Source organism: Oncorhynchus mykiss, chromosome 11 (assembly GCF_057628025.1).
Source record: "Oncorhynchus mykiss isolate SJ-2025 chromosome 11, ASM5762802v1, whole genome shotgun sequence".
In the NCBI taxonomy this organism is placed as follows: Eukaryota; Metazoa; Chordata; class Actinopteri; order Salmoniformes; family Salmonidae; genus Oncorhynchus; species Oncorhynchus mykiss.
Window position 1 is genome coordinate 16498298 of NC_143032.1, and position 12315 is coordinate 16510612.

The following is a 12315-nucleotide window of genomic DNA, read 5'->3' on the forward strand; positions in this document are numbered from 1 at the left end:
TTGACATTATTGGGTATTGTGTGTAGGCCAGTGACACAAAATCTCAGTTTAATGTATTTTAAAATCAGGCTGTAGCACAACAAAATGTTGAAAAAGTCAACGGGTGTGAATACTTTCTGAAGGCACTGTAGATGCACCACTATGCTTAGATTTGACCCTTTTAACATTTTACATTAGTGTGGATTGAAGAAAGTTCACGTTTTAAAAAAATGTGTTTTTTTATCATCAGAGATTGAATAATTCTAATGAATGTTGGGTGCGCGTTTCTTCGCTTGCATTTTTGATTTTACAAGCGCGAGGGGGCGCCTGTGTTGCCATAGGAATGTAAACATTTCCTTGTCCTCTGGCCTTGACTGGTGTTTTGGCTTTCATAGCTAGCCTAAAGTTTCGCTACTATGGGAAGTATTACAGATGTTTACTCCTCTGTCTGCAAAGAACTAAAACTACGAACTAATCGATACATTTTAGAAGTCCTGCAAGAGACGGAGGGGAAGACGGGGTAGGTTCGCAGCATCATGGCACGCTGCAGTTCATTTTCTAGCCGCAAAAGCAACTTCTTATACTGACATTCACGTTTCTCACGAACGAGCTTTACCAAGCCCTGCCTGCCTGTCTGCATTCCGTAGAGACATCACACTCAAACTGACTGGGAACGACAGGCTGAGAAAGGTAGAACAAGTGACCAACAAAGATGCTCTCGCTCTGTCCAGAACCCTCCGAGACAACGACTCAGTGACAGGTAGATAGACATGTGTACTGTTGAGACCATAGATAGCCTGCATTCTAACAAAATCCTCAAGTGGGATCCTCCTCTCCTTCATCACTGTTCTGCGAAGTCAGAGGATAGGATAGGCGAACGCATTGTAGACATGCAAGCACAGAGATATGCTTTCTCCAGTCGGGTTCTTAGATCCACGGCCGGCGCCAGAACGAATCAGTTGGACTTGACTGGTGATTTTCGTAGCTGCGCACGTTTGTTGAGGAACCTCCCACGTGTGCACGCACTTACGCGTTCACAATTTTTTGTTACGGGTGTCAATAGTAAAGACCAGGCAGTTCGTGAGTTGCAACGTTGGCTTACAATTTATGTCAATTGTGATTATTTGTTATATGCTTTTTTTCGTGGACCAGTTTCATTTCAATAATAACGTTTTTGTTCTCAAAATCATTGTCACTTGGTTAATCATAAAAATCTTAAGTAAAATTATAAAAATCTAAAAGTTCAAATTCAGCTATGGCGAGAGCACTAGCCTCTGCCATATGGACACATTGGTACACTGTGATCTATTGGTGACTAAAGAAATGAGAGCATAGAACTCCGTTATAACCTATAAGCCAATGCAATTATGCAGTAGGCCTATAACTTCCGTGTCAACCAAGTAAAATACATACGCCTAAAGCAGTAAAAAAAATAAAAATAAAAATCCTGATGAAAGTTCCGTTTTTTTCAATCGAATTAATCTCTCTACTCCACCTGTCTGCCTCACTTTATATCCATCTTGACTTGAACAATTGCAAGTGTAGTGCAACATTGTATCAAATCATCACTGGGCCCTGCCGAAGCTGTCACTAGTGAACTTATCCCTGGCCTTCAGAGTTTCCTGAGCCAGTTAGCTCAGAACAGACAGCTGTTTTTTTTATGATGTTTCCACTGGATATATGGGATCATCAGATCATGATATTTTGCTCTTTCACACCGAAGCTTGGTGATTATCGAGGCTGGGAGTGTTGGAAAGATTTTTCAAATAGGAACTATCACATACTGAGACAGAGGGGAGCTGTTTCACTGTCTGGACAGCATCAGATACATGGTCTATACATACTGAGACAGAGGGGAGCTGTTTCACTGTCCGGACAGCATCAGATACATGGTCTACACATACTGAGACAGAGGGGAGCTGTTTCACTGTCCAGACAGCATCAGATACATGGTCTACACATACTGAGACAGAGGGGAGATGTTTCACTGTCCGGACAGCATCAGATACATGGTCTACACATACTGAGACAGAGGGGAGCAGTTTCACTGTCCGGACAGCATCAGATACATGGTCTACACATACTGAGACAGAGGGGAGCAGTTTCACTGTCCGGACAGCATCAGATACGTGGTCTACACATACTGAGACAGAGGGGAGCTGTTTCACTGTCCAGACAGCATCAGATACGTGGTCTACACATACTGAGACAGAGGGGAGCTGTTTCACTGTCCAGACAGCATCAGATACGTGGTCTACACATACTGAGACAGAGGGGAGCTGTTTCACTGTCCAGACAGCATCAGATACGTGGTCTACACATACTGAGACAGAGGGGAGCTGTTTGACTCGCTTGGATCCTTTAACTGGATTAATGTCTTTCTGTCTGTGCGCGTCTCTGTGAAATAAATTATTAATATTAAAATGTTTTATTTGGATGGGCAAAGAGGTATGGTAGGGCGGGCCAGGCCCCCAAAGGCCCGCCCATAACGCTGACCCTGCTTAGATCAGTGAAGATGAAGGAGAGAACTTCCCTTGTAGATATTGAGATGCACTCTTATGTCCATGTGTCTTGTTGTTCATCCAGGTGTGTTGTTGATTGACAGGTCTGGACTTGAGGTACAACTGCATCACAGATGAGGGGGCGGGACACCTCGCTGACCTCCTCAAGGTAACCTGGTCGATTAGAACACTGGTCCCATTTCCTAAAATCCAGACATTCTGTTGTTAAGTGTGTATTAAGCTGTGTGTTGTTGTGTGTTATATTGTGTCAGGAGAACGTGTGTCTGCGCTCTCTGGACCTGACGTGTAACGACATTCAGACAGACGGAGCTGAATACATTGCAAAGAGTTTGACTGTATGTACAGTTGAAGTCTGAAGTTTACATACACTTAGGTTGGAGTCATTAAAACTAGTTTTTCATCCACTCCACAAATGTCTTGTTAACAAACTATAGTTTTGGCAGGTCGGTTAGGACATCTACTTTGTGCGTCATTTTTCCAACAATTGTTAACAGACAGATTATTTCACTTATAATTGTATCCCACTGTATCCCAATTCCATTGGGTTAGAAGTTTACATACACTAAGTTGACTGTGCCTTTAAACAGCTTGGAAAATTCCAGAAAATGATGTCATGGATTTAGAAGCTTCTGTTTGGCTAATTTACATTATTTGAGTCAATTGGAGGTGTACCTGTGGATGTATATCAAGGCCTACCTTCAAACTCAGTGCCTCTTTGCTTGACATCATGGGAAAATCAAAAGAAATCAGCCAAGACCTCAAAAAAGAAATTGTAGACCTCCACAAGTCTGGTTCATCCTTGGGAGCAATTTCCAAATGCCTGAAGGTACCACGTTCATCTCTAAAAACAATAGTGCGCAAGTATAAACACCATGGGACAACGCAGCCGTCATACCGCTCAGGAAGGAGACGCGTTCTGTCTCCTAGAGATTAACGTACTTTGGTGCGAAAAGTGCAAATCAATCCCAGAACAACAGCAAATGACTTTGTGAAGATGCTGGAGGAAACAGGTACAAAAGTATCTATATCCACAGTAAAACGAGTCCTATATCGACATAACCTGAAAGGCTGCTCAGCAAGGAAGAAGCCACTGCTCCAAAACTTCCATAAAAAAGCCAGACTACGGTTTGCAACTGCACATGGGGACAAAGATTGTACTTTTTGGAGAAATGTCCTCTGTTCTGATGAAACAATAATAGAACTGTTTGGCCATAATGACCATCGTTGTGTTTGGAGGGAAAAGGGGGAGGCTTGCAAACCAAAGAACACCATCTCAACCGTGAAGCACGGGGGTGGCAGCGTCATGTTGTGGGGGTGCTTTGCTGCAGGAGGGACTGGTGCACTTCACAAAATAGATTGCATCATGAGGGAGGAAAATGATGTAGATATATTGAAGCAACATCTCAAGACATCAGTCAGGAAGTTAAAACTTGGTCGCAAATGGGTCTTCCAATTGGGCATTGTCCCCAAGCATACTTCCAAAGTTGTGGCAAAATGGCTTAAAGACAACAAAGCCAAGGTATTGGAATGGCCATCACAAAGCCCCAACCCTAATCCTATAGCAAATTTGTCGGCAGAACTGAAAAAGTGTGTGCAAGCAAGGAGGCCTACAAACCTGACTCAGTTACACCAGCTCTGTCAGGAGGAATGGGCCAAAATTCACACAACTTATTGTGGAAGCTTGTGGAAGGCTACCTGAAACATTTGACCCAAGTTAAACAATTTAAAGGCAATGCTACCAAATACTAATTGAGGGTATGTAAACCTCTGACCCACTGGGAATGTGATGAAAGAAACAAAAGCTGAATTAAATCATTTTCTCTACTATTATTCTGACATTTCACATTCCTAAAATAAAGTGGTGATCTTAACTGACCTAAGACAGGGAATTGTTACTAGGATTAAAAGTCAGGAATTGTAAAAAGAAAAAAAAAAGAAACAGTGTTTAAATGTATTTGGCTAAGGTGTATGTAAACTTCCCACTTCAACTGTATATATACATTATTTATAAACACACTATGCAGTAGCTATATAGACCACATAAAAGAACATACAGGAAGTCTTCAATACATGATTTCTCCATTTGTATACACCATGTAAAGTGTGTGTGTTTTTCACTATCTCCAGTCTAATGATGCCCTCCTGTCTCTGAGGCTGACTGGTAATAAGATAGGGAACGGAGGAGCCATGCACTTCGCCAGCATGCTGCAGGTCAACTCTACACTACAGGAGCTGGACGTGGCCGACTCTGACCTGGTAACACATGCGCCACACACTCTCACATACACATACTGGCTGTGTCCGAGTTGGGATGTAGGGTTTGAGCAGAGCCTGAAGGTAGGGGGCAGCAGTTCCTCTTGCTGCTCCATAGGCAAGTACCATGGTCTTGTGGTGGATGCAAGCCAGTGGAGTGTGTGGACGAGTGTGGTGACATGGGAGAAGTTGGGAAGGTTGAACACCAGGTGGGCTGCAGTGTACTGGATAAGTTGCAGGGGTTTGACGGTACAAGCGCGGAGCCCAGCCAACAACAAGTGCCAGGTTTAGGACCTGCACCACTTCCTGTGTGGGGTAGGGTCGTACTCTACGGATGTTGTAGACCATGAACCTGCAGGAGCGAGTCACTGCTTTGATGTTTGCAGATAACTACAGGGTGTTGTCCAGGGTCAGGCCAAGGTTATAGGCGCTCTGGGAGGGGGACACCATCGAGTTGTCAACCATGATGGAGGTCTTGGAGCGGGCAGGCTTTCTCCGGGAGGAAGAGCAGCTCCACCTTGTCGAGGTTAAGCTTAAGGTGGTGGGCCGACGTCCAAGCTTAGATATCTGCCCAAAACGAAAACAATCCATATGTTCAAATCAAAAGGCCTGATTAACATGACATCATTACCGCAGCCACATCCTGCGTCCCCAGTGCTGACACATTCACAAATCTAAAGATGGTTTAGTATTTACTTTAAAAGCTCTGATGAAGGCCAAGAGAACAAGCAACACTTTTAAATGAGAAAACAGAAATCCACAAAAAAAAAAGTATGATTTTAAGGAGAACAACAAATATTTAGCCTGCATTTGAACACCACCACAGAAGCTTCACTATTCGTCATCTTCCCAATTAAGTAGCTTCGTTTTGTTGTTTGGTTACTTGAAGAGAACCAGGGCCTATCACTCGCAGACCACATCTTCCTGTGCATTGTGGAAACGTTGAATTTGAATTTTACTAGATGAAGAGCTGAAATTAGTATAACATCCTGGCATTTAAACCATACACAAATTTTGAAAATTCACATACTATAAAACATTCTATTTTCGCATACTGAGAATTTGTCATGCGCGATTGTGTTGTTTCCCGCTATTTGTTGATTTCAGTAGTGCATCCCCATATGTAATTGATGAGCTGTTGTCAGAGCCAAAATGAGTATGACATCCGGGCATTTAAAGTATATTACATTTTTAAAAACAATTTGGCGTACTATTAAACATCATTTTCTCTCATGCTCAAACGGCCTACTATTTAGGATGCAAGTTTGGGTATTCGGACATGGCCACTGTCTCGCGCTCTCTCTCTGCATAGGGGACTCAGAGTGTGATAGCGTTTGCCATCGTCTTGAACAACAACAAGAGCCTCCGATCTGTCAACATCAGCAGACCTCTACTCTTCAGCCACCAGGTACACTGCACACAACGTGTACTAAGATGTGGTCTTCGGAAAGACTACCATGTCAGAACATATGTGCATCTTTTGTGTGGCTCTGTCTCTTTCTGAGAAAATAAAAGCTGCAAACTCGAATGGCTACTATGCAATACTTTTAGTAAAGCCACGTTTCGACAGCTACGCTGCCTTCATCAGGTTCTCTCTATCATAGGAGGAGACAGCAGTCCATCTGTCAGGTATGTTGGTAGTTAATCAGTGTCTGAGGGAGCTGCACCTGGGAAAGATGGGCATGACTGACTATGGAGTGGAGAGACTCACTGACGCCCTGAGAACCAACTACACCCTCAAATACCTGGACTTACGCTGGTACACACACACCGTACACAGACACACGCACCATGCACAGAAACGTCATACACTCAAAGCCCATACACATACTTACATACACCATAAGCACACTCATAGTTACTCACGCCATACACCCCTCCTCTCTGTCTGTCCTTTGCTCAGTAACCGTGTGACTCGTGACGGGGCGCGGTGTCTAGCAAAGGTCCTGAAGAACAATGGAACCTTGGAGATTCTGGACCTGGCGTCCAATCGCATCGAAGACGATGGTGCCCTCTACCTCAGCCAGGCTATCGCCTTGCCCACCTGCAACCTCAAAGCGTGAGACACACATACACACACACACACACCTCACCTTTAACCCACCCCCAACCCTTGAGTGTTACTTATTGGACAAGTTCAGTTAGTGCTTACATTTTTCACTTTGTTTCAAAACTTTTCCTACATTTTCGTTCCTACTGAACACAACCCAGGATTTATCCAACTCTCTCTTCTCCCTCTCTCTCTTACTGTCTCTCCAGGTTGTCTATCCCCAATAATAACATAGCTACTGTTGGTCTGGTGTCTCTGTCTCGGGCCATGCAGGCTAACAACACTCTCACACACATCTACATTTGGGGGAACAGACTGGAGGAGCCGGTCTGTCAGGTAACACGCACGCACGCAAGCACACGCACACACACAGATCCATCGGCCAATTTCTTCAGCCACTATACCTATTTTGCCAATTGGACTGAACCCCTTTGCTACATGGAACCCTAGTACTCCATCACGACTGGTCTATTCGATGTAACTGCACGATTAGGCTATAACAGACTTCCTCCGTCGTGACGTCCCTCTAAGGCCCTTCTGCTAGCTTGTTAGCCCCGGCCTGCTAGCTGCCTAACTACTCACTGGACTCCTATGATCACTTGGCTACACATGCCTCTCCCTAATGTCAATATGCCTTGTCCATTGCTGTTCTGGTTAGTGATTATTGTCTTATTTCACTGTAGAGCCTCTAGCCCTGCTCAATATGGCTTAGCCAAACCTTTAGTTCCACCTCCCACACATGCGGTGACATCAACAATGCCTAGGTTTACCTCCAATGTATTCACATCCTGTCGTGGAAATTTCCTGTATTACCAAATCATGAGAGAGCAAACCACACACAAGTCAGAGTTATCATAAAGTCCATCTTTAATTAAATGAGCATCATCACTACCCTGTGACTCTCAGATCAATTCAGTCTCTGTAAATTAATTCTCTGAGAGTGCTTACAAAACAGTTCTTAGTATCATTTATAGCCAAGACACACCCATCAAAACTCACATGACGAATAACAGATCTTAGGAACATTATACAAATAACCTTTTACCAGAAAAAGGAGTATCCTATAATTTATAGCATTAGCATTAGCTATAAATTATCGTTCAGTTTGATCTCCTAAACCAAAGCTCTTATCTCATTCTTGGTACCACTTAGAACCAAAAACATTACCTCATCCAATGGCATATATAAAATACACCACCTCCTGGGCAAGCTTACAGAGAGACGTGACTGGCACACAGACATTGTGGAGCCACCTTACTGGTTCCCCATTAATCACACCATCCCTTCACATGGTTTAGGAATAGTTTACAGACACATTCACAGATAAGACTAATCCGACCTCTCCCCTCTCTGGGCCCAAGTAACTTTCCCCACATAAGCATGCGTATGAAAATTAATAAAACATCTTATTTATCAATGTTACCTAAAGAATTCTGATTCTGCCATGACAATCCCACCATACCTTTGTCTGTACATTTCGCTTTGAATCTATTCTATCGTGCCCAGAAACCTGCTCCTTTTACTCTCTGTTCCGAACGTACTGGACGACCAGTTCTTATAGCCTTTAGCTGTACCCTTATCCTACTCCTCCTCTGTTCCTCTGGTGATGTAGAGGTTAATCCAGGCCCTGCAGTGCCTAGCTCCACTCCTATTCCCCAGGTGCTCTCATTTGTTGACTTCTGTAACTGTAAAAGCCTTGGTTTCATGCATGTTAACATTAGAAGCCTCCTCCCTAAGATTGTTTTATTCACTGCTTTAGCACACTCTGCCAACCCGGATGTCCTAGCCGTGTCTGAATCCTGGCTTAGGAAGGCCACCAAAAGCCCTGAAATTTCCATCCCTAACTATAAAATTTTCCGACAAGATAGAACTGCCAAAGGGGGCTGAGTTGCAATCTACTGCAGAGATAGCCTGCAGAGTTCTGTCTTACTATCCAGGTCTGTACCCAAACAATTTGAGCTTCTACTGTTAAAAATCCACCTTTCCAGAAACAAGCCTCTCACCGTTGCCGCTTGCTATAGACAGACCACCCTCTGCCCCCAGCTGTGCCCTGGACACCATATGTTAATTGATTGCCCCCCATCTATCTTCAGAGTTCGTGCTGCTAGGTGACCTAAACTGGGACATGCTTAACACCCCAGCCATTCTACAATCTAAGCTTGATGTCCTCAATCTCACACAAATGATCAATGAACCTACGGGGGCACCCTCATAGAACACGGGAACCCTCATAGATATCATCCTAACCAACTTGCCCTCCAAATACACCTCTGCTGTTTTCAACCAAGATCTCAGCGATCACTGCCTCATTGCCTGCATCCGTAATGGGTCTGCGGTCAAATGACCACCCCTCATCACAGTCAAACGCTCCCTAAAACTCTTCAGCGAGCAGGCCTTTCAAATCGACCTGGCCCGGGTATCCTGGAAGGATATTGACCTCATCCCATCAGTAGAGGATGCCTGGTTATTCTTTAAAAGTGCCTTCCTCACCATTTTAAATAAGTATGCCCTGTTCAAAAAAATTAGAACCAGGAACAGATATAGCCCTTGGTTCACTCCAGACCTGACTGCCCTTGATGAGCACAAAAACATCCTGTGGCGTACTGCATTAGCATCGAATAGCCCCCGTGATATGCAGCTTTTCAGGGAAGTTAGGAACCAATATACACAGGCAGTTAGGAAAGCTAAGGCTAGCTGTTTCAAACAGAAATTTGCATCCTGTAGCACAAACTCAAAAAAGTTCTGGGACACAGTAAAGTCCATGGAGAATAAGAGCACCTCCTCCCAGCTGCCCACTGCACTGAGGCTAGGAAACATTGTCACCACCGATAAGTCCACTATAATGGAGAATTTCAATAAGCATTTTCTACGGCTGGCCATGCTTTCCACCTGGCTACGCCTACCCCGGTCAACTGCCCTGCACCCCCCACAGCAACTCGCCAAGCCTCCCCATTTCTCCTTCACCCAAATCCAGATAGCTGATGTTCTGAAAGAGCTGCAAAATCTGGACCCCTTCAAATCAGCCGGGCTAGACAATCTGGACCCTCTCTTTCTAAAATGATCTGCCGAAATTGTTGCAACCCCTATTACTAGCCTGTTCAACCTCTCTTTCGTATCGTCTGAGATTCCCAAAGATTGGAAAGCTGCCACGATCATCCCCCTCTTCAAAGGGGGAGACACTCTAGACCCAAACTGCTACAGACCTATATCTATCCTACCCTGCCTTTCTAAGGTTTTTGAAAGCCAAGTTAACAAACAGATTACATACCATTTTAAATCCCACCGTACCTTCTCCGCTCAGCAATCTGGTTTCAGAATGGGTCATGGGTGCACCTCAGCCACGCTCAAGGTCCTAAACGATATCATAACCGCCATCGATAAGAGACATTACTGTGCAGCCGTATTCATCAACCTGGCCAAGGCTTTTGACTCTGTCAATCACCACATTCTTATCGGCAGACTCAACAGCCTTGGTTTCTCAAATGACTGCCTCGCCTGTTTCACCAACTACTTCTCTGATAGACTTCAGTGTGTCAAATGAGATGGACTGTGGCAGTCTCTATTGGGGTGCCACAGGTTCAATTCTCAGGCCGACTCTCTTCTCTGTATACAACAATGATGTCGCTCTTGCTGCTGGTGATTCTCAGATCCACCTCTGCGCAGACGACACCATTCTGTATACTTCTGTCCCTTCTTTGGACACTGTGTTAACTAACCTCCAGGCGAGCTTCAATGCCATACAACTCTCCTCCCGTGGCCTCCAACTGCTCTTAAATACAAGTAAAACTAAATGCATGCTCTTCAACCGATCTCTGCCTGCCCGTCCAGCATCACTACTCTGGACGGTTCTGACTTAGAATACGTGGACAGCTACAAATACCTAGGTGTCTGGCTAGACTGTAAACTCTTCTTCCAGACTCACATTAAGCTTCTCCAATCCAAAATTAAATCGAGAATCGGCTTCCTATTTCGCAACAAAGCATCCCTCACTCATGCTGCCAAACATACCTTCGTAAAACTGACCATCCTACCGATCCTCGACAAAATAGCCTCCAACACTCTACCCAACAAATTGGATGCAGTCTATCACAGTGCCATCAATTTTGTCACCAAAACCCCATGTACTACCCACCACTGCGACCTGTACGCTCTCGTTGGCTGGCCCTCGCTTCATACTCGTCGCGAAACCCATTGGCTCCAGGTCATCTACAAGTCTCTGTTAGGTAAAGCCCCGCCTTATCTCAGCTCACTGGTCACCATAGCAGCACCCACTCGTAGCACGCGCTCCAGCAGGTATATCTCACTGGTCACCCCCAAAGCCAATTCCTTCTTTGGCCGCCTTTCCTTCCAGTTCTCTGCTGCCACTGACTGGAACAAACTGCAAAAATCACTGAAGCTAGAGACTCATATCTCCCTCACTAGATTTAAGCACAAGCTGTCAGAGCAGCTAACAGATCACTGCACCTGTACATAGCCCATCTGTAAATAGCCCATCCAACTACCTCATCCCAATACTGTATTTATTTATCTAGCTCCTTTGCACCCCAGTATCTCAACTTGTCATTCATCTTCTCTCACATCTATTCACTCCAGTGTTTAATTGGTATATTGAAATTACTTTGCCACTATTTATTGCCTTACCTCCCTTATCTTACCTCATTTGCACACACTGTGTATAGACCTTTTATACTGTATTATTGACTGTATGTTTTACTCCATGTGTAACTCTGTGTTGTTGTATGTGTCGAACTGCTTTGCTTTATCCTGGCCAGGTCGCAGTTGTAAATGAGAACTTGTTCTCAACTAGCTTACCTGGTTAAATAAAGGTGAAATAAATCAAATAAAATAATAAAACACACAAATCAAAATCACACTCGAAGCCACACTCTTACTCCCCTCCACCAGGCTTTCAGTGATCTGCTGTCCAGTGGTCGTCTGTCGTCGGAGCAGACCGATGTGTGTGTGTACGAGGTGGACGGGTGTGTGTGTCTGGCTGAGGTCTTCCATGGGCTGAAGAGGCACTACTACTGGACACCCAGCTACGGACAGGATGTAAATCCTGCTAGCAATGCAGCTGTGGCCCTCACAAATACACAACTCTATCCTAACTCCTCACACACACCCTAAACCCTTAATAATACTACCCACCTGGCGCACATTCAGTTAAACTTGATGCATACATGCACTCTAATAAATATCTAATAAACTGTTTTAAGTAACTTCTCTGTTCATGTCCTATTTGTATCATGCTCTTGTGTTGTATGTTTACGCTGACCGCTTGTCAGGCCCTACTTCCAAAAGAGGTTTTGTAACCTCAGAAATATATTTTCCTGTAATATAAAGGTTAAATAAAATAAAAAATAAGTTATCCTTTTACAATACATTTACAATATGGCTAGTACACCAAATATGGCCAACATGTTGATGTGATATAGTTGCCATGGTAATGACCATTTTTGCATAGAACACTAAGAAAAGTTTAGGTTGCTCAATGTTCTCCATCTACAGTGC

General features: G+C 44.2%; 1 protein-coding gene across 2 annotated transcripts; it reads left to right on the forward strand.

Moving 5' to 3' along the window:
• Positions 1 to 274: 274 nt before the first annotated feature.
• On the forward strand, positions 275 to 12023 carry lrrc34 (leucine rich repeat containing 34). 2 transcript variants are annotated; one of them, XM_021620336.3, is made up of 10 exons: positions 275 to 499; positions 627 to 739; positions 2585 to 2649; positions 2753 to 2836; positions 4629 to 4757; positions 6067 to 6162; positions 6359 to 6513; positions 6658 to 6813; positions 7014 to 7140; positions 11710 to 12023. In XM_021620336.3, the coding sequence occupies exons 1-10, from the start codon at positions 396 to 398 to the stop codon at positions 11929 to 11931; spliced, it is 1251 nt and encodes a 416-aa protein (XP_021476011.3). In that variant the 5' UTR covers positions 275 to 395; the 3' UTR covers positions 11932 to 12023. The 2 variants fall into 2 exon arrangements, with proteins under 2 accessions (XP_021476011.3, XP_090045675.1); XM_090189549.1 differs by lacking the exons at positions 275 to 499; positions 627 to 739 and having other exon boundaries at positions 2753 to 2874.
• The last annotated feature ends 292 nt before the right edge of the window (positions 12024 to 12315 follow it).

Bases quoted from the DNA above. Each gene is read 5' to 3' on its own strand.
- lrrc34 (XM_021620336.3), top strand. From the start codon at position 396: ATGGGAAGTATTACAGATGTTTACTCCTCTGTCTGCAAAGAACTAAAA. The intron at 500-626 runs GTAGGTTCGCAG...TGCATTCCGTAG, and splicing joins GAGACGGAGGGGAAGACGGG to AGACATCACACTCAAACTGA. The intron at 6,514-6,657 runs GTACACACACAC...TCCTTTGCTCAG, and splicing joins AAATACCTGGACTTACGCTG to TAACCGTGTGACTCGTGACG.